Consider the following 25,019-nt stretch of genomic DNA (forward strand, 5'->3'; position numbering starts at 1 on the left):
TTTGACCTGCCAAGATCGGAAGGGTCGGTGGTGGGAGGGGGCAGGAGGTGAGAGTAGGGGTGGGTGGGGGTGGCTGGTAGTGCACAGGAAACCCAAAGAGCAAATTGGGGTTTCCCCACACAGAGTGTGTGCATGACGTCATTGACAGGCACCCCATCCGGAAATCAGTCTGATTGACAGGATTGGCTTCTAGTTGGGCAGGGAACACTGGAGAATAGGTAGGTCCAAGCTCCAACCCGCAAAGGTCTGAGTGATTGGAGGCTGGGCAGAGGGGATGCCAATCACCAGGGTTTGGCAAGGCAGGTCTGCTGGATCCAGCAGGTAAGTGGAAAGGCATTTACCTCCTGGATCCACCAGTCCTCTCCTTCCTTTAACTGCCAGATTTCCCAAGGTTCGGCAAGGTGGAGTGAGGTAGGTGAGCCATGATCTTATTGAATGGTGGAGCAGGCTTGACTAGCTGACTCCTAGCTTCTAAAAATTAACATAAGAAATATCACATGCCTTCCATGGTGGCATGAATTGGTAAGAATGAAATAATCGTGTGCCAACCTTTCTTCTCGGTGATCAGCCGCACCAGGACACTGATGGTGTCTTCATTGGTTTCATCGGATCCGAAGGGATCTCCATTAATAGCTGCTGTAAGAGAGAAGAAAATGAACAGAGTTCTTGCAAAATTGAACTACTTTTAGCAGCAGCTTACCTGTTCATTATAGGGCCTTCCCTGTTGTCTGCCTTTCTAGGGGCGATTCTTTGATCTGCAGCATTGGGAAACTGTGGGTGCACATCTGTGATTTCCCAAAAAATATCTTGGAGTGTGGCTGTCTGCTAGGAGTGCAAAAGTACTCACTCATCTCTTTTTTTATTTCCTCCCCAGTCCAGGCTAAATGCTCCCACACATCCTTTTGTGGCTAAGATTATGAAGAGAGCAGCGATGCTCATTATGGGGCCCAGAGGCCATTTACAGCAGACTTTCACTTCACCTCTGGTCTGGACGAGAAATGAAGTCCCTTGTGTTTCGGGGCCTGTGTTCACAGCCTGACAACAGTGACTAAACTTATTTTTTAAAAAGTAAGTTATTGGCTGTAAAGTGCTTTGGGATGTCCTGAGGTCATGAAAGGTGCTATATAAATGCAAGTCTTTCCTTTCTTGACTAGCCAAGGTTATTTCCTGTGACCACTGAAAGTGGAGAGTTTGTCCATTTGTGGTCAATAGCAAAACAATGTCAAAATGGTGGACACAAGCTGTTTGACAACAAGGATTCCACATGCAGGAAATTCATTCCTGCATATTGTAGCAAGCAATGTCAGCAAACAGCTGCAACAATGAACATTTCACACTGCTCAAATAGCTAAAAGCTAAATGAAGTGTTGAGGGGAGAAGTTAATCAATGCAGCTGTGCAGCGTTCCAATCAACAATATTGTGCCTTCATGTCAGATATTTTAAGGAGCGATGCGGCCGTGCGGGCCTTGGTGAATAGTCCCACAGCCAGACGTGATTCTTTGTTTGGAATTTCAACCATGAAGGTCAGGAGGCAAGCGTCATGGCAACAAGTTCCTGCTAAGTTAGCATCATATCCACAATTTGTAGATGCTGGAAAGAAGTATTGCAGAAGTTCCATGAGCTGAAAGAGGGCATGGAAATAAATATTACAATTGTAACAACCTGCTTAAATAAATGGAGTCTCGCTAGACAGGTCCGTGGGTTGGAGATAGGCCAAGAACATTACAGGCTCAAATTCTGGAACTGATGCTGTGGTTTTGCAAAATTGCCCCTTAGAAGTACTTTTCACACAACACCGTCCCCATTAACAGAAAGGAAAAGTGTGGTTTGCTTTTACAACAGCTCAAATGATCAGTAATTTCGCCACTAAACATTTATGATTAGTAATGCGTTCCCCTGATTTCCCAGTGGATAGAGACACTGATCAGTGGAGTACTAAACGCAGAGACCAGAAGGTCCCTTGTTCAATTCCTAATTGGTGCTGACTCAAAAAGAAAAAAGGACTTGCATTTTATATAGCACCTTTCATGACCACAGTGGGGTCCAAAGCACTTTACAGACAATGATGTACTTTTGAAGTGTCATCACTGTTGTAATGTAGGAAACATGGCAGTCAATTTGCACACTACAAACACCCACAAACAGCAATATGATAATGACCAGATAATCTGTTTTTGTTAATGTTAATTGAAGGATAAATATTGGCCAGGACACTGGGGAGATCGCCCCTGCTCTTCTTCAAAATAGGATATTTTACATCCGCCTGAGAGGGCTGACAAGGCCTCAGTTTAACAGCTCATTCGAAAGACAGCACCTGAGACAGCACAGCACTCCCTCAGGACTGCACTGGAGTGTCAGCCTTGATTTTTGTGCTGAAGTGGGACTTGAACCCACAATTCCCTGACTCAGAAGCAAGAGTGCCACCAACTGAGCCACAAGTAACACTTAAAACCACAATAAAATCACTAAAATTGACCTTAGCACCCCAAGGCTAAAGAGGAAAAATGAAACCCACACGGGTTCCTGCCTCAATCACCACCTAGTGAATGGCAAGTGCCCTAAATGTGAACTTAAGGTGAGAACAGAATCTGGCTTGGCTGTGATGTCTCCACAGTGACATAACTTACCAACATGTATGGTCAATGCACACATTTGCAAATGGTCATTGTCGCAAGATAGGTTACTGGTGCCCATGGAACCATACCATAATAAAAGTAACTTCAGGCAAGGACAGGAGAAAAAAGCACCAGATATAGGGAAACTGAATAGATCATACACAAGGATATTACTGAGGATTAATTAAGCACATCTCTGATGATCAGTACCTTAGTAGCATTAAGGATGCAATAAGTGTTGCTTCTCTATGGTCAGTCACTGAAGTGTAGGAAAACAGATTGGCATGACTAATCTTGGGATTCCATTTCCTATTTGATCTTGGGATTTAGGCAAAATAGACAAGTCAGTATTTATTACCCATCCCTAGTTGCCCTGAGGGCAATGTAACAACCATACAGTGTGGAACTGGTGTCAGAGGCCAGGTCAGGGTGGCAGTTCCTGAAGGGCATTCGTGAGACAGTTGGGTTTTTATAGCAATCCAGCAGCTTTCAGAGTCATTTTTCGGGTGTTACACCATAATTTACTAAAGTTATTGAGTTCAGTTTCACAATGTACCATGGTGGGATTTAAACATAATCTTCCTGGGTCACTAGTCCAGTAGCATAATCACTAGGCTACCGTATCCACGGAGGGTCTTCTGAAATTAGCAACTCACTACGTGAACAACATGCATCACACCATGCCATGGATCTCCAAAATGCATTGCCATCTTGCCACTCTGAACCAAAAATAGCTTTGAAATACACCAAAACCTGGGACGAACCTAAAATAAGACATTTCCCAATTGTTTCAGAAAATGAGGAAAGAATCTTTTGCATACAACTCCTTTGAATGTTGGCACGTCCATATTCTTTGTTAACCAGGTTTCGAAATTGTACTCCATTATAGTTGGATCCTGCAGCCTTTCACTACTTTTATACTCAGGTGACCTGAGGCCAATGTATTTGGCAAGGACATCACACTGCTTTTAGTTTCCCATTACACAGAGACAGCAATGCCATAATACCCTGGAGGGTCAATACTCTATTTGCTCTGTTGTGACCCTGTACAAAACAGAGAATTATCTTCCATTAGATTTTCCATTACATAAGAAAATCTTAAGTTTATGCAAGTACTAGATAGGGATTTGACAGAACTAATACTAGGGGCTGAAACTTTAGGCCCTGATGGCATGGAATTTTGCGCCATTGTCAGGACTGGCAGTACCATTCTTCCCTGGGCCATTTTACGGGAGGCAAGATTAGGGGCGGGTGGGGGTGAGGGCAGCAGGGATTCCCACCTACAAGCCTGTTAAGGCCTATTGTCAGAAGCTGACTGGAATTTTCCAGTTGTCCTCCAGGCCCCCCTCGAGGCATCGGGGACTAGGCCAGCTGCCCGGAGGTGGCCTCCAGTGGCAGACCAGGGTGCCAGTGCTCCAGGTAGGCGTTGAGGCCCTGGCTTCAGTTGCAGCCATAGGCCACCCTGTAGAAAGAGGCTCCCCCTCCACAATGGTGGCCCGGCTGCTGAGGGAATTTTTTTATTTTAGAGTTTAAAAAGGTTGGAGAGAGGGCGCCACCATCTTGAGGCACCCTTTCTTTCACTTTAAAACAAAAAGGCAGCCTGCTGCTTCTGTGGTGGGGGGGGGGTGGGGGGGCGCTCCTATTGTCCCTTCAGCTTCAAGAACCCGGTGAGGGCAGTGATCCTGCCCTCTAGCCACTAATTGGCCAATTCATGGAAAAATCATTGCTGAGTGACTATTTCCTCCACAGTACGGGCTTCTGACCCCCACTTGACCCTGACATCAGGTTTCCAAAGCCTGCAGGGAAAATCCTGACCCAGGTTTCACTTTTTCCAAATCACATTGTAAAATGTTCTTAAACTGCATTGGCAACGTTGCTTCATTGATAAATTGAGGCAACGGCAATATTTGTGTAAAAAAATTCTTCTAGCCTAAATCTTTCACCTTCTCTCAAAGATGCTGACTGCTGGTAAGCTACAGTTCAATGGTTACCAACAGCCCAAGGGACCATGGTTCATGTGTGAAATTGGACAGCAAGTTGTTTTACCATGCTACTAGATATTACATCAACACACGGTTTAGTCATTGGACAACTATCAGGAGCGGAAATCATGGTTGATATTTTTTCCCTCTCTAGCCCAGGACTGCTGAGCTGATTTGCATCACCCTCACTGTCTTGCCAGCCAATGTCAAATAGTTCTTCCTAGTGCGTGAGCTCAGCATGATGTATTTACAAACTGAACCATTGGGGCCCTAATGTCTATTAACTCACTGAATTGCAGAAGAATAGCCTGGGGCTGAACTCAAAACTTTCTTTTATGGTATGTGGTAAATACATGTGCTTTCTATTACTTGCTGAATCAATGTTGAAACCTTTGGATCTAGTCAGAATCGTTATAAAACAGAAGAGCCTGAATTTTTATTAAGTCAATTTAAAACACAGTTAGTCTGTAGCAATTTGTCATCCCCCTAACTTTCTCATCCTTCCTCCCCTGAAGGTGGTGATGCATTCGCGGGCATAGTGCCACCATTTTCCACAGCCTCCCAACTAGGCCGAAATGGCCATTCTTTACATATGAATGCATTGAGCTGTCTCACCAGGAACACCATTACAGTTGAGCCTGACTCAGTCTTCACTTGACATTCATGTAATCACACTGTTCAGCAGCACTCAGAAATTGCCTAATTTTTCCTTTCCCTATGCCAGAGACAACAAGGCTAATTTTACTGCTCCCATCATCATCCTGACCAAGATCAGTACAGACCAGGGATTGAGTACAGGACTTTCCTGGTTTGAAATGGGTCCATACTGCACCAGGTGGTGCCTCTACACACTTAAAGCTTTTGTAGATTTGATTGGACCAAAATCAGTTTTCCAATTTACGTGCTGAGAAGATTCTTGAAGGAATCTCTTCATGAGCCCATACTTTGGGATGTTTACTTCATGAAAACTACGTTTTGCAAAAGAACCAAACAACAATTTTTTAAAAAATCTTAAATTGAACTTGTTTCAGATCGCTAATCTGTAGATCTGTACTGATTAAGTCATCCTAATTTTTAAGAACAGTTTTCTTGAAAAAACTGGTCACCCATTTCCAGACCTTTATTAGCCCTCCTCTTCACCTCATGAATTTTCCCTGATGACATGTTCAGGTCACTTTCTCGAAAGAATTCTACGGTGAGTTGAACTTTGTCATTATAAAGAGTACCCTGTGGACACAGGCAGCTTAGTCTTACCAAGCAGAGTAATTTTTGAAAACCAGTCACAAGGGATTACCAAAGACAAAATATGTTAATGTATAGTTTTGTTTCTCTTAAGAATGCATTAGTTTCCACATTACGTCACTCTTAAAGTTGGGCATGGATTTGGTTTTCTGATACTGAACTGGTCATACCTCATTCAAGTAAATCTCAGAAGAATTGGGGAATTTGATGATTTCTTTTTAAACCGTGAAAACTTGTGTGGTGTAACCTGGATTAAGACTGCATTACGACCAGGAGAGGAAGAGGTCTCAGGCTCCCCTTTCATCCCTTCTCTGGTTTGGCCACAATAGGGTTTATCTTTTAAACACAGTGGTTTAACTCACCAACTCAGTGAACACTTGCTCCTGTTGCTCTAATTACAATTGCAAATGAACCAGACAGGTTTTCTTGAGTTTAAACAAGAAAGATGCAAGTTTATTAACCTTATCACTCTAAATCATTTGAAATTACTAAAATACATGAGGCATCCATGCTCACATTCATACGAGAGGCAAACACACACAAGTAGATACACAGAGGGGAAAAGTAGAGTTGGGAGGTTGAAGTAAAGTCTGTAATAAGTGGAATTCAAATAGAGTTTCAATGTCCTTTGTTGAAGGAGGAGTCTTGAAGTGCTTGCTGGGGTCACGTGCACAATTCAGGCTTGCTTCTCTGGTTCTGGGAGGCTGAAGGGCAGCTGTATCCTTCTTCTTGACTGTTGTCTGTAAGGTTCTGTAATCTTGAGGTTTTGCTGCAGCTGAGATTCCCCTGGGACTTTGCTGGAGAGGGAGACAGAGAGAGGTGCTTTTCTCTTGGAGTTCAGTTACAGTCTCTTCCTTTCTTTGGAGGCACAATTCAGAGCTACACCAGCAGGTATGTCATGTGACCACCTCTTCGTTTGAAACCAGAAGTCTCTGGAAGGTTGTTTGAAATTCTTCAGACATACTTGGTGGTGGTGGGGCAGGGGAAAGTTGGCTCTTTCAAAGTCAAAGGGTGTCGATGGCTTTTGATCACTACTATTGACAAAACCATTCTCATTAATGGAATCAGAGCACACCCCCATTGTTCCAGCTAGACTGGGTAATTTACCTCAGTCTCCCAGCCGGCCTTTGGCTGCTCATATTCAAATTGTGCGTGGCCATCTTTAGCTGTTCTGTTCGGCTTTTTAAAAGTTATTTGTAATGTTCAGTAAAAAAGTGCTCAGTTTCATACGACGAAACTAATATTTTTCATTTGGCATGCGTAATTTCTGTCACAACTGCCAGAGATTAAGCAGCAAAAAGCCTCAGCAGTGACGTGCAAGTGATGTTCCCAGAAATGGCATCAAAAGGAGAAGTGATCCGAGGTCAAGCACTCTGTGGGTCCTGTAATGAGATTCCTGGTAACTTTCACTGTTGCTACTGCAAGATTTACAAATACTGCAGCTTGACTCACAGGATAGGTGTTAGCTTTGAAGTCTATACACAAATGTAACACGTCTGAATTTTACGTGTTAGATAACAAAAAACAAAATAACCCTTTAAACCTTACCATTTTGTCAACTGATTTTTCTGTGGGGAGAGATTTACCAAGGGTTTCTCTGGACCTCTGTCACTGCACTACGGATTATTCTCTAAACAGTTATAGACAGGACACTATAGTGATTAGTAGATTCTTCTGGCTTTCATTGGCCTTGATCATTTGCCATATCAAGTGGACACTTTCAGACTGCCAAAACTCTATCCTGCAGCAAGTCCTGCTCTCTCATCACCTTGTCCTTGCTAAGCTACATTGTCCCTAAACGCCTCAAAATAAAACTCTTTGTCAACTTCTTTAAATGTACAAACAGCCTTCCAAAATGTCTATTCCATGACTTTGGCCTCTCCTTTGGCAATTAAGAGAGAGAGAGACAGAGAGAGACAGAGCTGCTGCACACGCTCAGTTACTGCCTGTCTCTTCTATGTGTAACAAAACTCCCAGTTTTTTCAGACATGGACAGTCACATGATTCTCTCAATCCCCTTTGTTTTTAAATGAGGTCCAAAGTCTAAAACCCAAAAACTCTCAGGTGGTCGTGTCAGTGTTTACCCACTAAAGGGACGTCGCCGTTTATGAATACCTCGGGATGACTGAGTGTCCCGCTAACAAGGATGATCTGGATATTCTACTTAGTTAGCCAAAGCATTGGTCTGGCTGGGCTTCGTTAGACTTTTGTCTCCAGTTCTATCTCCTGGTATTTCAGATGCAAATTGCGATGGCCATCTTGGCTGCTAGTTTTTTGTTTAAAGTTAACTGCAAGAATTTCTCCATTAAAAGTCTAATACAAGTTTCCAGCCGATGAAATTAATATTTCTCATTTGGCGTATAGGGTTTTCTTGACAACCTCTCACATCTTTTAAGACCCTCCTAAAAATGCACCTCATTGACCAAGCTTTTGGTCACTCCACATGATAGCTCCTGCTTTGGATCAGTCTTCATTTGCTCCTTACACATGTCTGAAGTGCCTTGGGATGTTATATAAATGCAAGTTGTTTCTGTTGGTGGTTCCTGGTATCCAGCATTGCAGTGACATTGAAGCAGGGCAGAGAACTCATGCAAACAAATTTAAAGGAAGTTTCCTCCTTTTTTTAAAAAAAAAGAAAACTTTCATTTCATAAAATCTAATGACATACTAGGGACTAGGGCTCCATGGACACGAAGAGCAGAGTTGTCCGATTGGAATTTTTAAACTTAGTAAATAATCTCCCACCCTTTCACTACCGAGGGAAAGAAATATAAAATTTTAAAAAGTTAGAGAAATGTGGGCATGAGAAATTTGGCCCTCTATATTAATAAAATGAAGTACAGTGCTCCTTCCAGTTTTTTCCAATTTAAGACCTTACTTAGTAATAACTTATATTTGCTGAGGAGACATTTTAATTATAAAAGGCACCCAATCTCAATAGGATTCAAATCTCCTATTTACCATGAATACTCTTCTTTGGCCTCCTTATCTCGAGAGACAATGGGTAAGCGCCTGGAGGTGGTCAGTGGTGTGTAGAGCAGCGCCTGGAGTGGCTATAAAGGCCAATTCTAGAGTGACAGGCTCTTCCACAGGTGCTGCAGAAAAATTTGCTTGTCGGGGCTGTTACACAGTTGGCTCTCCCCTTGCGCCTCTGTCTTTTTTCCTGCCAACTGCCAAGTCTCTTCGACTCGCCACACTTTAGCCCCGCCTTTATGGCTGCCCGCCAGCTCTGGCGAACGCTGGAAACTGACTCCCACGACTTGTGATCAATGTCACAGGACTTCATGTCGCGTTTGCTGACGTCTTTAAAGCGGAGACATGGACGGCCGGTGGGTCTGATACCAGTGGCGAGCTCGCTGTACAATGTGTCCTTGGGGATCCTGCCATCTTCCATGCGGCTCACATGGCCAAGCCATCTCAAGCGCCGCTGACTCAGTAGTGTGTATAAGTGGGGATGTTGGCCGCCTCGAGGACTTCTGTGTTGGAGATACGGTCCCGCCACCTGATGCCAAGTATTCTCCGGAGGCAGCGAAGATGGAATGAATAAACCACTGACAATAGGACTAAATAGGGGTACTGAGCCCACACTTGCTGTGAGCCTGATAAGGGGAGCTATTTTCCTGGAGGCAGCCCCTAATTGACCACCTTCGAGCTCACCATCCAATTAAAGATGGCAGGGGGGCTCCCAATGCTGCCAGCCCAATCTCAGGGCTGGTAGCTCTGGAGCCTCAGCAACCCCACTGAGAGAGAGGTGGGCGCTGCTGAGGCAGGCAGGAGAACGCGTGGTCGCCTCAAAATGGAGGCACCCTTGGAGGGGTGAAAATAATTCAAGGAATATGTGGGCAGAGTATGCACTCTGGTAAGGAAGGATTATTTTAAACAAAGAACTCTAACTTCAACCTTCCTTTCCCCTCTACAGGGATTCATTTTGTCAGAAAGCCAGACATAAACAAACAGTCCAGTTAATTTGCTACTCTTGGAGCCTTTTCGAATGGAACACTCCAACAGACCAGACCAGGAAAAAGCTGAACAGATGCTAAATGTGGCAGGAAGATTGTAACAACATACTAATGGGAGGTTTAACTGTCTACCAGATCAACAGGCTGCAGTGATGTGGCATGCATTCAGGAAACACAGCAACAAGTAAACAGATTTACAAAGCTACCTCTGCAATAGAGGAAATATCCCTGATGTCAACACGCACCTCTCTTCCACTGCAGTTACAGTGGGAAAGCAGGAAATAAAACTGAATTATAACTTCCAACGTAAAATTCAAAGTTTTAATTAGAACAGAAAAAAAAAGATAGCTGGAACTGGTTAAGCATGCAATTTAATATCAGCGTGCAATGCTTTTGTCTCCGTTTGTAGCTTCCATCAATGAAACTACTGCTCGGTAAACAATTCCAACTATTCATTATTCTCTATTAATTAGTAGGCTGCCACAGGGGAAGATGATGCTCTCTAGATTCAGCACTAAACTATTATGTGTCACAGGTCTACACTCTCTACATTCCATTCAACTGTCCAGCTCAACAACATGCCTTTAAATGGTGCAGATGAGGGCTCTTTAAGCAAACACTTTAAACTCTAACTATCTAATTACCACAGTTATTTTTGGTGTCTATTATGCAAGCAAGATGGCAGATTAACACCACTGCAGGCCGTGTGCTACAAAGAATGTAGGGCAGCCACTGGCACAGTTTGCAGTGGAGTTATTCCATGGGGCAGAGGGTTGATCCTCTGATAATTTCAAGGACAGTTTTACTGAAGGGAGACCTACAGTGAGCACAACTGCCAACTCATTTTTTTTTTAAAAACAGAGCGTTTCTGGTTTGCATGGTGCCCCAAATGTTTGGCTTTGAAGATCTGAAATCACCCTGTGAAAGAACCCACTTGTCACTTCTGCATGTGCACAGCGTTTCAGTGAGTGCACAGACAGGAAGAGTTATTATGCACGACGGACCAATTCAGCAAGAGTTTTCCTGGGCTTGGCAAATGAGAGTCAGCGGGTATGCTCCACTTCAAATGACAAGTAAAGAAACTGCATCTATGCAGTCCTGTCGACCATGCTGCAGCAACCGTCAATGGATGGTGGTAGCATTCCTACCACAACACACAAAGATCAAAAACAAGTAACACCTTCTTCCCCACCCATAGAATGACTGGGGCCTCCAGTCCACTGTCAGCACGTGACCATTACCAACAACGCAGTGCAATAACTGAGGGAAGAGAGAAGCATTTTCAAATGGAACAACAATATTCTGTTTCTGACAGCATTGCTGCACCCGCCCCCCCACTCAACTTTCCTTGAATAGCTGGAGTCATTAATCAGAAAGCCATGAGGAGCTAATTCTGAGACACTCACGAGAAGCAAAGGTGTCCATACAGGTAGCTTTAGATTTGCTGCACAATCGGTTTCCAATTAGGATAATATTCTTAGTTCCATCTATAGCGATCACTGTTGTCATGCAGGGAAGCATGCCAGTCAATTTGTACATAGCAATGTCCCAAAAAAAGCAATGAGATAAATGACCAGATAATTTGATAATGTCGATAAATACTCTCCAGGATATCAGGAGAACTCCCCTGCACTTCTTCGAATAGTACTGCGGTATCTTTCATCTGAGAAGGCAGACAACTCCTCAATAATGTCTCATCTGAATGACAGCATCTCCCACTGTGTAGAACTGAAGTGCAGCTTGAACCCACAAACCCCCAAGTCAAACATAAGAACGTTACCACCAAGCCAAAGCTGATAGCTGAGCTTCTTGCATGGTCCAGTGTATTGAAAAACTCCACACTTTCAACCTGCAGTAGAAACCTTGAACAACAGGGACTCAAAAGCAGCAGGAGAGCAGCAGAGAGCTATCTGGTTTGTTGCTTCCTGGACTAAATTGCTGTAAATGCTTAAAATTCCCCTACAACACTGTCGGACACATTCACCGTTCAAAATACTCAGCCCCTTTCTTTTGCAGTTGCACAATTGATTTTCCATATATTGGCAAAGATTAATGCTGTTGTAGTAGTAATGAAGGTCATAGAATCATAGTATGATTCTGCACGGGAGGCCATTCAGCCCATCGTGCCTGTGTCAGTGCTTTGATAGAGCTATCCTATTAATTACGCTCCCCTCCTCTTTCTTTATAGCCTGGTAATTTTTCTCCCATTAAATATTTAGTCAATTCCCTTTTGAACATTACTATTGAATCTACTTTCACCATCCTTTCAGGCAGTGCATTTCCTGATAACTTGCTGTGTAAAAAAAAAAGGTTTCCTCATATCGTCTCCTGCCCTTTTGCCACTCACATGCAACCTGTGTCCTCTGTGTGTCTGCACACTATATGAATGAAAGCTTGATGTTTCCTCTGGCATCTTCTCATGGCACTACTACCTTTCCAGGCTTGCATACCACAGTCTCACAGCATTAGGGCAGTATTGTGGGACACTGTTCCATCGAGCCAAGTGGTACCAGAAGCTGAGCTTACAGAGTGAGCCCTCCACTGCTGGAGTTCACTCTCAGACTCACAGCAGGGTGAGGGTCTACCTCTCATCCTTCAATCTCGCACACAGACAAGAGCTGAAGTGGGTGGCAGCACAGCCGGAAGCAAAAAAAAAAAATCAAACCAGCAAAAAAAATTAACAATACAAAAGTGAGCGGGTCACAAAGAATTTAAAACCTGGTCCTGAATCAGCTGCTTCCCAGGATCCCAAATGAGCAGGGAGCTGCAAAAGCTGACTTGCAGTGAAACAAGCATCCACGTACAGGAAGCCACTGGGTTTCAGTTTGCACAGAAAAATATAAACGGAATGTGATCCCAAAACAAATGTAATTATTCGGTTGCTTTGAAGCAGTGGCCTTGATCATAGGCCTTAATGCAGGACTGCTTTTCAATTGTATCTTTTGTGTGTGTTATTAGCTTTCATTTTTGAAAACAGCATTTCCACACCACTAATAACATCGCCAAAAAACAATTTAGCAAGCATATCATTTTGTTCTTTATAACAAAGTCAGTGAATCATAAGTACTCCCCTTTTTTCTCTTTAAGTAAATCAACTATCACAGAATGTTTACACTGCTTCCATTTCGAACGAAATTATCTCTTCCCTAAATTAGGTAGATCAAGTCTACACGCAATACTGTCTTAAAGACAGACTACAATGGATAGAGTATTAAAATAAGTAATTCAATTATTTAAACTGGGCCCTCATCATGATTTAATCCAGGTGGTAAGGTTTTGAATTATTGCCAAGCTGCTTGCTCATACCCAGCCACTTCGAAACCCATCCTTTCTGGAACAGTTTTCTCTGGAATGACAACCACACAATGGACCAGATCTTGTTCTCCTCCCAATGCCAGGTTCCATGGCGGGGGTGAGGGGGTGGCCGGAAAATCGGAGCGGCAGTGGCCCACCACGGAAGCCAGCACTGGGATTGCCGGTCCCGATCTTCCTGGCAGCAGGAGAACAAGATCCAGCCCAATGTAGGCATCAGTGACAGGGAAGGAGGGCCCATAACTGAGACACAGACTTGCCATTCTGGTAACAACTACATTGCCAAATCATAGTTGGCTAACAGGGTGCACCCAGGTGTGGTACAGCGTATATACACCTGGCATTGTTAATTTTTCCTGATGAAAGCTCAATAGTAGTGTCCTTAAGAAATATTTTGCACTGGGAATGAGTGTTGGGAGTTCATGGATTTTTATTTTGACTTGCCCATCTCCATTCCTCTCCCAATGGTGATGCCTCATGCTGGTTATGTTTCCATTGAACACAACCATGAAGTACTGTGTCCTTTCATCAATTATAAAATCATGGAAGTTGCCAGCAGAGAGAAGGCCATTTGATTCTGTGGTGGTTCTTTGCTGGAGCGACCAAAAATAAATTCCACTCTCCTGTTCCTTCTCCGTTGCCTTTTTAAAAAAAAAAATCTTCCTCTGCTTCAAATATTGGGCCACTTTTACCTTAAAAGATTAAATGTTCTATTCTTGAACCACTCCCTGTGGCAAAGCATTCAAACAACCTTCTGTGTAAACAAATCTCTACTAACCTCACTCTAATCTTTAAAAATTGCTTGCTTACCTTTTAGTTTTCAGTTCTAATGGAAGGTATATACCCAAAACATTATCGTGTCTTTTCTCTATACAGAAGCTAACTGACGGGCCATGCATTTCCAACATCCTGTGTTTGAACTTCAATAATGATTTAAAACAGAAATAGCTTTTCAAAATGGTATTTTTATACGTTACTGCTCACCAATGTTTCCTCACCAGCAAGGTCAATTTTGAGCTATTCTTAAGCACATTGCATTTACCTTCAATTTCTGACTACACGATTTTAATGCAGCCTTTTAAAATAAGTAGCTTAATGACAGCATTAAAATAGTGCAGTTACGTGAATGTGAACCATTGGAATAACATTAGTGCACAGGTGCAATTAAACCACAGAAGTGTAAATACTGTAAATGTCCCTAGCTTGTAAATTGCACTACAACCGTAAAGTCCATTACTAGAAAATTCACTCAAGTGGAGGTTTTCTTTGCGTGCATTAGAAAGAGCCTCACTAAGGGCTCCCTATTGGCACAGTGGGTAAATAAATGACTAGTTGGGGTTGTGAGCTAACAGAACAGCAAAGCGCCAAGATCGATACTTGGTCCCTGCTGGGTTAGCTGATCTTAGTCAACAGGGGACTGCTGTATAATTGGCCTCAGTGCAACAGGTGGCCTAAATCAAAAGGGAAAAAAATGCTCGGGTTCAGATCGCTAAAGGTCAGCAGTTATGAGGTGTAATTGGTAGGATAATGAAAAGTACACGAAGTAACAGCAGAGAAGGAAGAAAAGAGAAACAGAATAAAAAGAGAAGAATCTCAAAAGAGAACGGCCAGAAGTAAAGAGAGTAAACAAGGCAGTAACCAAAGATTAAATTAGTGACCTGTGAAAACTCTGGAGACAGTTTCATTGTTCATTGTGGTTGGTGCACACAACCCAAGATACACAGGAGAAAGTTTAATCAAAATGCAGAAGAGATCCAGGAAAGAAATGCAATCTACAGGGAAAAGTCAGAACAAAATATGGGAACACTGGGATTATTCCCACCTTGAGTGCCAACTGTAGCGCTGAGGTTTTTTTTTTAAAAAGTAGGCAATTTTACCATTACTGATTCCAACAGTGACACTGTTTTACTCAGACACCCTCAACAATTTGCATTTATATAGCGCCTCTGATGTAGTTAAAACAAAGCCAAAGAATTTCACTCCAACAAAAAGGTTTTTTTTTCCCCCAGACGAAAATATGGAAGGGGAAGGGATGAAATTTGGTGGAAAAAGTTGAAGTAGTAAAAACTGGTGGAACGCCACATTAAATGAAAACAGAAACGTCACCCCATTGTTGAATTTTTCAACAGATATCATGGCCTGGAAATCAACTTGTGTCGACCTGCAAGCATTAACGAAACACAGCAAACTATCCCTACACTGGAATGGATAGGCCCAAAACCTACCCGACATTGGACTACAAGTCTCGTTTACGGGTAGACTGCATGCAGACCTGGTTTTCTTGAACGTAACTGGTGCTCAGAAAACCAATTTAGTAAAACAAGGCATCAAACAGGCATTACTAATTTTGTGCATGCAAATAAGTGGCCTTGAACACTTCTTTTGATGCCCATCCCAATATGGCTGCGCTCTCCTGCTGCGGAATGCACGTTCACACGGCACCAATTATACTGGATGCTTTGGTTCCCATTTTATAGCTACAAAATAGGTGCAGCGTCAGTGAAGGTCTATGCTCATGAATCTACCACAGTCAATGTGAGATCAAAGTAAATGTAGTACAAACAAAAGCTACACTGCAGATTTTATTTACCAAGTTTCTCCGTGGAGCTCTCCTCAGCAGCTTCTTTTTCCGAGGTGCAGCGGTATCCCTTCTTCTTCAGGAAGTTGCAGAGAAGAATTCCAAGCAATCCTACAATGCAGAAGACTGGCACTAATGCAAACACAGCATATTCAGTGTGCTTTTCCTCTTGTGGCCCCTCCTTGCTATCGTTGGAAGACTTTGAGACATTCACTTGACGAGCAGTCTGGATGTCCCTCGCCACACGCAAAAGTCGGGAATAAACACCTAGCAGAAGCAAAAATATTTTTAAGTGCGGATTTTATCTTGCTGCACACATCGAGATAATGGGCTGGATTTTAGCCCCCACAGGGACCAGGAATGGAGGTAAGCAGGCAATAAAGATTGGGATGGGGGGGGTTGGGCAACAGAAGGGGTACCCACCCGCACGCGGCGGGTAGCCAATTAAACTAGTTAGCAGGCACTCAAGGCCAATTGAAGCAGGCCAACTGGATTTTCCAGTCTGCCTACAGATTCGCAGAAGTGATGGGCCCAGATAGCCGCCTGGAAGTGGCCTCCTAGCGACAGACTGAGGGCCAGTGCTCCAGGTAGGCTTAGAGGCCCTCCCTACCTGTCTGGTTGCAGCAGCCGCCACAGACTGCCCTGTGGAGGGATTCCTCACACTCCACCCCCACAGTGGTGGCCTGACTGCAAAGACCATTTTTAATTTAAATTTTGAAGAAGTTGGAGAGAGGGCACCTCCATCTTGAAGCGCTCTGTCCCTCACTTACCTGCCAACACAGCCTGCTGCTGCTTTCAAGCTGGAAGGCCTCTGATTGGCCCTCCAGCTTTGAGAGCCTGCCTGCCTGCTTTCCTTAATTGAACAGTAAGCTCACCCTCTGGCCATTAATTAGCTGCCCCAGGGAAAATCATTGAGTGACTTTCCCACAGAGTTTGGGCTTATGACCCCCATTTGAGCCTGACACCAGGGTTCAGAAGCCCACAGAGAAAATCTAGTCCAATAAGTTTGTGCATGGAACTTTATTAGATTATCTTATGCACAAAAAACTTTATCATTTAATCACCCAGTGTTGCTATGGTTCAAATTATAGGAAATGTTGGATGTTGGATGATGGATGATGTATTCCTGTCCTCTGCAAGACCGTATTTGGGCAAACATATTCCAAGTCTATGGTTTGAATGGCTTTGTTCCACTCGACCTAGTGCTTCTACATGTAGCAATTAGGGGAGTTACTTGTCCCTTTTCAAGCAATTGCTCTCAAAATATTACTACAAATGTCTGTCATTAGTTGGATTTGGATCAATGTTTAATTTACCAGATAGATAAGGTGGTTCAGTAAATGCACTGCAGAACCTGCCAAGTCTAAGAGATCACATGACAGATTGAAATTAATTCTAATTACTCTATAAATAAGGAACAGAGCGACGCGGTACAAACAAGCGAAAACCTGCATCACATCCTCACGTGCATTTACTGCTAGTAAATGCGAAGGATGGTCTCTAACCTATGTTTTGCGCAGTTTGCATCATAGTGCTGAAGATTGCAGCCGTGTTGATGACTCATGTGGAAAGATTTATCAGAATAGAGTAGTCAGCTATTATTTTTGGCCATCGTACACATTACATGGCATGTAAGGTAGGTTCTCAATGGGAATGAAAACATCACTTGGGCTAGCTAAAAGAAAAGACATGCTGTCCAATGGTTCCAAGGAGATAACATTGTAGAGAATGATTCAGTAGCATTATCTCATAACTTTCCTCTCATTTGTCCAAGCGAAGGACCACCTTCAGCTGAGAGGACAGACAAGAGGTAGAGGTAATAATATTCGCTTGCAACCCCCCCACCCCACCATTGGAGGTATTCAGCACTTGTTGTGAAATTAAAGCATCCCAATTTCCTGGTATATCTATCTGTACAGAGCCTTACACTAGGAATGGGGAGGAGGAGGGATTTCACAAAAGGACACCTGCAACTTCCAGTATTAAGGCCTTCTGGTTGCTAATGGTGATCGGCAGTCAGAGGGCCTTGAGGCCTGAAGATAAACTAAGGGGAAAATCCAATATACATACTGCCATCTTCCATTGTCAAGATGCTTCCAGAACCAACACAGTGGTAGTACAAGCCCCACTACCAACATTTTTGTTGCCAATAATGGGCCTATGCCTACTGTAGCCACAGAACTAGGTACTAGGGTGAAGCCCAGGAAATCCCCAGGCAGCATAACGAAGGCAGAGACCTAGCATAATGGGTCTATGCCTCCATTTCACTTCACTGCACTGAAGAAGGGAACCTAATGTTCCCCAAGCACAACAAAGAGCAAGATCGCAAAATAAAAAATATTGCAGATTTTGGAAATAAAAACAGAAAATGCTGGAAACATTCAGCAGGCCAGCAGCATGTTTGGAGAGAGGAATGTAGGTTAACAATTTGAGTCTGATGGCCCTTTCATAGTTTATGACATCAAACAAAAAGCTGGATTCAAATTCTCTGCAGTGATAGGATTTGAACTCACATTCTCTGGATTATTAATCCAGGTAAAATAGTCACGAAACTACCTGCCTTTCTGCAACCTCTTCCTAAAACACTGCAGCCTAATTAATGAACCCACCAGAGAGGGATCATAAATCACAGCACCTTCCAAATCCACAACCTCTACCACCTAGAAGGACAAGGGCAGCAGACGCACAGGAACATCTGGAAGTTCCCCTCAGAGTCACACACCATCCTGACTTGGAACTATATCACCGTTCCTTAACTGTTACTGGGTCAAAATCCTGCAATTTCCTTCCTTCACAGCACTGTGGGAATACCTACACCAGATGGACTGCAGCTGTTCAAGGAGGTGGCTCACCACCACCTTCTCAAGGACAATTCGAGATAGGCAATAAAAATTAACTTTGCCAGCGACTCCCACGTCCCATGAACGAATAAAGTAGTAGTACACATATCCTACCAACTGATGGAGAACATGATGGTACTCAAATAACTGCAGCTACCCAACACCAGTGTACCAGCTTCTCTTTAATCCAATGTGAATGATAGTTGCCCCAATACTGTTCAGGTTTTAAAATCTTGATTTCCCTTCAAAACAGATTTCCTCTATCCACTTATCCTCTTTGTAGCACTACCCTCATAATCCTCTAGTAACCAACAGAATCCAAAGCAATACTTGTATTTATACATCACACTGCATCACATCTTTGAAACACTGCAAAGCTCTTTAGGCAATGGATTGCTTGGTCTTAGAGTGACTGTGGTTACACAGGTAATCTAGAGAACACAGGGAAATACTTTTGACCTCACTATTCATACAAGTTAATTATATAATCCGCATGGTTTAATATGCACCTAGAAAGGATCATTAAAATTGTCTTTATACAGCAACAACTTTAATTTATATAGCACCCTTTAACACAGTAAAAAACTTCCCAAGGCCCTTAACAGGAGTGTAATTGGACAAAAAAAATTGACACCTAACCAAAAGGAGGAGACAATAGGACTTAAAGGAGCACCGAGAGGTGCAGAGGTTCGCTTGTGTCATTTTGGATGATGGTAGGCGGGGCTCTTTTTATTTGATTGGCGCTCGACAAGTGGGCGAGAAACCCGACGGTTCCTCCATGGAGATGAGCTAGAATTAAGACTTTTGTGGGGGGAGGGGGGGGGTAGTAGACTATGAGACACTGGTGGTCAAGCAGGAAGTGAGAGCCATGGATTATCCCTATACATTATAATATTGCAGACTCAATGGAAATTTTAAAATATATTTAAAAGATGGCCCACAATCAGTCTCTAAAGATAGTGGTCTGGGTGCACACCTTTTGGGGTGCATTGTTGGCAGCCAAGTGTGGGACATCAGTATGTTCAGGCCACTGTTACCAGCAACAGAAGTTCCACGAGAGTTGCCTTGGTTTGCTTCACCTCAGAACAATGATCAATGCGTTGAAAGCTTGTTTTACTCCCCCACATTGAGCTGTATGTATAGTCAATATTCCTCTATATAAAAAGCAAAAGTCTTTTCACCTTTTACTCATAAGGATTGGGAACAAATCCACACTAAGTTAGACAGGTAAAGATCGTTCTTCTCATAGATGTGCCAAGTGCTGACACAACGGACTGTTTAAATAAAAGAACAATCCGATAGAGGTGTAAATGTTTGAAATATCTGTAATGCACTGATAGAATCTGACAAGGTTCTTTGGTTGCACGTTACACAGGATGGGAGGAAGGAATTGAAGGTCTTTTGTTGTGTGTAGTCAGATCAGGACACCGTGTCCTTCAATGCTTGGATCATTAGATACTCAGTCCAGTTGTGCCAAGCCAGTGAATAGAAATGCAAAGCGACAGCTGCTGTGCTGCTCCACAATGTGGCGTGTCAAGTTATTTTGGGATCATGTCTCTAGGCCCTCACGGTGGCTTTTTATCGCAGATGTCCTAATCCTTTGTTCCGGAGTTCTAATTGCCATAAGAGGAGAAAGATAAAAGACCAAGCCCCTCTCAAAAGCTCAGCATGTTTATCCAGTGAATAGGTGAACCGTACAGATTAGAAAACTCATTTGTTTGAGTAGGCTGATCTCGGCTAGGAGAGCAGGAGGGAACTTGGATCATCTCAAAAAAGGAAAAATCACCAATAATGAAGATCAGGTACTTGAACAAGGAACAGAAGGCAGTTTAGTGCTCATGAAACTGCACCCTAGCAAGAAGTCAACATCTTCAGATGGGAAGGAAATTAGCAAGGAATGGCAAATGAAAGATTCTCTATTATCTATGGGCCCCAGAATTTTAATGTAACTAAATTGGCTTTTAGTTTCTCTGAATTGAATTTTTTTTTTTATCCTTTCCTTTCGGTTCCTCCACTAATGCTCTACTCGACAGCACACCACTAGGAAGCATGTGGGGGCAACCCAGCAAAACTCAACTGCCTTTCCATTAGACAATATGAAGAAACTAAAATGGGAGAAGACCATTTGGCAACTGAGGCTCCTCCTTTCAACATACCTCGTATAATTTATGTACAGTCTCTCCCAAATATACTGCACTGAGGGTGAAACCACAGGCAAAACTTCCAAGAAAACCCAGTGACAAGTCTCTCTAGAAAGATAATCCAAAGAAAACTAGCACGTCGCTCTAACACTACGAACAATACTCAACCCTGACCTGTTGTATTCTACACATTCCTTCCTATAGCCTACAGCTTGTTTCATCATCTCAGTTTATATTTACCATTATAACCTTCAATCATCATCTGGTTGTGTTTTAGAAGGAGCTGCCAATACAGCATTCATTTATGAAAGTCTATTTCACGTGTAATATCTGGTTCTGTATGAATAAAATCTTGATTATTTTAGCTTGGCATTTACCAATTTTATAACCATGTTCTTTAGTGCCAGGTGGAATACGCAGCTGTAATTGTGATTGCTATACTGAACTATGGGCATAACCTCAAATATCAAACCATTGTGGCACCAAGCCCCTTATCATTTACTTTATAGCAATCCCACAACAGTTTAAAAACAGCTTGCAGTATCCCACCACCATGTGACTGACAACAAGCAGTGGCTGACATCATCACCAACCTCCACACAAACAGATCTGAACAAAAACAGGATAGCAGAGCAACAAAGAGATAGCACAAATACAAGAAATTTAATAACATGTTTATGACATCAATTAAACCCTCATATGGATGGAACTCTCTGATAGAGGTTTTTTTTTAAACCTGAAAAACCTAATGAAAGGCCAAGGCCCGTCAAAGGTCATCATTAAAACTTGCAAGGGTTGGAGAGAATACAAAATAAAGCTAGAGTGGTACTTAGACATAGATGGTATTACTGTGAACGCGACTGTCCTCTACCAGCAATAGACTAACCTGCACATTCCACAGTTCCCATCGGAGCAGAAGAACATGGAAGACATTTCCCTACACCAGGGGATCCTTCAGCTATGGTGTAATGCCTGCAAAGGAGAGAGAAAACACTATTAATGAAACAGTAACACTGTAAAAATCATTAGCTATTATATGCCCTGTGTATTACGAACATAGGAACTAGGAGCAGGAGTAGGCCATCTGCCCTTCGAGCCTGCTGCGCCATTCAATAAGTTCATGGCTGAACTGATTACTCCAAATTTCCACCTACGCCCAATAACCTTACACCCCTTTGCTTATCAAGAATCCATCTACCTCTGCCTTAAAAATATTCAAAGACTCTGCTTCCACTGCCTTTTGAGGAAGAGAATTCCAAAGACTCATGAACCTCAGAAAAAATTTCTCCTCATCTGTCTTAAATGGGCGACACCTTATTTTTAAACAGTAACTCCTAGTTCTAGATTCTCCCACAAGGGGAAACATCCTTTCCACATCCACCCCGTCAAGACCCCTCAGGATCTTATATGTTTCAATCAAGTTGCCGCTTACTCTTCTAAATTCCAGCGGATACAAGCCTAGCCTGTCCAATCTTTCCTCGTAAGGCAACCCACCCATTCCAGGTATTAGTCTAGTAAACCTTCTCTGTACTGCCTCCAAAGTATTTACATCTTTCCTTAAATAAGGAGAGCAATACTGTACACAGTACTCCAGATGTGGTCGCACCAATGCCCTGTATAGTTGAAGCATAACCTCCCTATTTTTGTATTCAATTCCCTCCGTGATACACTAACATTCTATTCGCTTTCCTAATTACTTGCTGTACCTGCATACTAACCTTGTGATTCATGCACTAGGACACCCAGATTCCTCTGCATCTCCGAGCTCAGCAATCGCTCACCATTTAGATAATATGCTTCTTTTCATTCTTCCTGCCAAAGTGGACAATTTCATATTTTCCCACATTATACTCCATTTGCCAGGTCTTTGCCCACTCACTTATCCCTTTGTAGCCCCCTTAGGTCCTCTTCACAATTTATTTTTCAACCTATCTTTGTGTCATTAGCAAATTTAGCAACCGTACCTTTGGTCCCTTCATTGGAGTCATTTATATAAATTTTAAAAAGTTGAGGCCCTAACACAGATCCGTGTGGCACACCACTCGTTACATCTTGCCAACCAGAAAATGACCCATTTATGCCTACTCTCGGTTTCTTGTTAGCTAGCCAATCTTCTATCCATGCCAATTTGTTACCCCCAACACCATGAGCCTTTATTTTCTGCAATAACCTTTGATATGGCACTTTATCAAATGCCTTCTGGAAATCTAAGTACAATACATCCCCTTTATCCACAGCACACGTAGCTCCCTCAAAGACCTCCAATAAATTGGTTAAACATGATTTCCCTTTCACAAAACAATGTTGACTCTGCCGGAGTACCTTGAATTTTTCTAAATGCCCTGCTATAATGTCTTTAATAATATCTAACATTTTCCCTAATACAGATGTTAAGCTAACTGGCCTGTAGTTTCCTGCTTTCTGTCTCCCTCCCTTTTTAAATAAAGGAGTTACATTAGTTATTTTCCAATCTAACAGAAACTTCCCCGATCTAGGGAATTTTGGAAAATGAAAACTAACGCATCAACTATCTCACTAGCCACTTCTTTTAACACCTTAGGATGAAGTCCATCAGGGGTCGGGGACTTATCAGCCTGTAGCTCCAACAATTTGTTCAGTACCACTTCCCTGGTGATTTCTTGAGTTCCTCCTTCCCTTCCATTTCCTGACTTACAGCTAATACTGAGATGTTACTTGCATCCTCAATAATGAAGACCGATGCAAAATCTCTGTTCAATTCATCTGTCATCTCATTATCCATTATTAATTCCCCAAACTCACTTTCTATAGGTCCAAAGCTCACTTTGTTAACGCTTTTCTTTTTAAAATATCTATAGAAACTCCTACTATCTGTCTTCATATTTCTAGCTAGCTTTCTCTCGTACTCTAATTTTATCTTCCTTATCAATCTTTTAGTCATTCTTTGCTGTTTGTTATATTCTGTCCAATCTTCTGACCTGCCTCCCATCTTTGCGCAATTATAGGCTTTTTCTTTAGGTTTGATATTATCTTTATCTGTTTGAGTTAACCACGAATGGCGGGTCCCACCCTTGGAATTTTTCTTTCTCGTTGAAATGTATCTATTCTGTGTATTCTAAAATATCCCCTTAAATGTCTGCCACTGCATCTCTATTGACCTATCCTTTAACCTGATCTGCCAGTTCTGCTTTCATGCCGTCATATTTGCCCTTATTTAAGTTTACAATACTAGTCTTGGACCCACTCTTCTCTCCCTCAAACTGAATGTAAAATTCAATCATATTATGATCGCTGCTACCTAGGGGCACCTTAATTATGAGGTCATTAATTAATCCTACCTCGTTGCACAATACCAGGTCTAGTATAGCCTGCTCTCTGGTTCAGCTCCAGAATGTATTGTTCCAAGAAATTATCCTGAAAACATTCTATGTACTCCTCATCTAAGCTACCTCTGCCCATCTGATTTTTCCAGTCTATATGTAGGTTAAAACCCCCATAATTAGCATTGTATCTTTCTGACAAGCTGCCATCATTTCTTCCTTTATACCCCGTCCTACAGTGTGGTTAATGTTAGGTGGCCTGTACACCAATCCCACAAGTGACTTCTTGCCTTTATGATTTCTCATCTCTACCCAAACTGCTTCTACATCCTGGTCTCCTGAACTTAGGTCATCCCTCTCTATTGTGCTAATACCATCATTAATTAACAGAACTATCCCTCCACCTTTTCCTAGCTTCCTATCCTTCCTAAATCCCATGCACCTTTCAATATTCAGGTCCCAATCCATGTCGTCCTGCAGCCATGTCTCTGTAATGCCTATCAGATCGTACTTATTTATTTCTATTTGTGCTCAGTTCATCTGTTTTGTTTCAAATACTACGTTCATTCAGATACAGAGCCTTTAAGTTTTGTTGCCTCTAGCCTTATCTGTTGATTTACTCTTAGATTTGTATGTTCTGTCCCTTCCTGTCGCAGTCTGTTTACAATTTCCCATATTAATACCTTTCCCTCTTGCCTTGTCTCTACTCCTTGATTTACCATATCTTCCCAAATTTGATCCCTTGCCCCCAATATTCAGTTTAAAACTCTCTCTACTTCCCTAGTTATGCGGCTCGCTAGAACGGTTCAGCATGGTTCAGGTGTAGACCGTCCCAACGGTACAGCCGCCACATTCCACAGTACTGGTGCCAGTGCCCACGAACCGGAACCCACTTCTACCACACCTGTCTTTGAGCCACGCATTAATTTCTCTAATCTCATTTGCCCTATGCTGATTTAGATTAGATTAGAGATACAGCACTGAAACAGGCCCTTCGGCCCACCGAGTCTGTGCCGAACATCAACCACCCATTTATACTAATCCTACACT

The 25,019-nt window shown here is 42.6% G+C and overlaps 1 protein-coding gene across 3 annotated transcripts in view; it reads right to left on the minus strand.

Annotated features, from left to right (window-relative positions):
- Positions 1-25,019, minus strand: part of relt (RELT TNF receptor) — a 91,591-nt gene that overhangs the window by 29,934 nt on the left and 36,638 nt on the right. For 2 of the 3 annotated variants that reach the window (XM_068033378.1, XM_068033380.1), the window contains 3 exons: positions 21,557-21,642; positions 15,702-15,956; positions 550-636 (listed from right to left, as the gene is read on the minus strand). In XM_068033378.1, the coding sequence (XP_067889479.1) occupies positions 550-636; positions 15,702-15,956; positions 21,557-21,642 (428 nt within the window). The remainder of the gene's footprint in view (positions 1-549; positions 637-15,701; positions 15,957-21,556; positions 21,643-25,019) is intronic. The other variant, XM_068033381.1, reaches the window with a different exon arrangement.

This window comes from Heterodontus francisci, chromosome 6 (genome assembly GCF_036365525.1).
Source record: "Heterodontus francisci isolate sHetFra1 chromosome 6, sHetFra1.hap1, whole genome shotgun sequence".
In the NCBI taxonomy this organism is placed as follows: Eukaryota; Metazoa; Chordata; class Chondrichthyes; order Heterodontiformes; family Heterodontidae; genus Heterodontus; species Heterodontus francisci.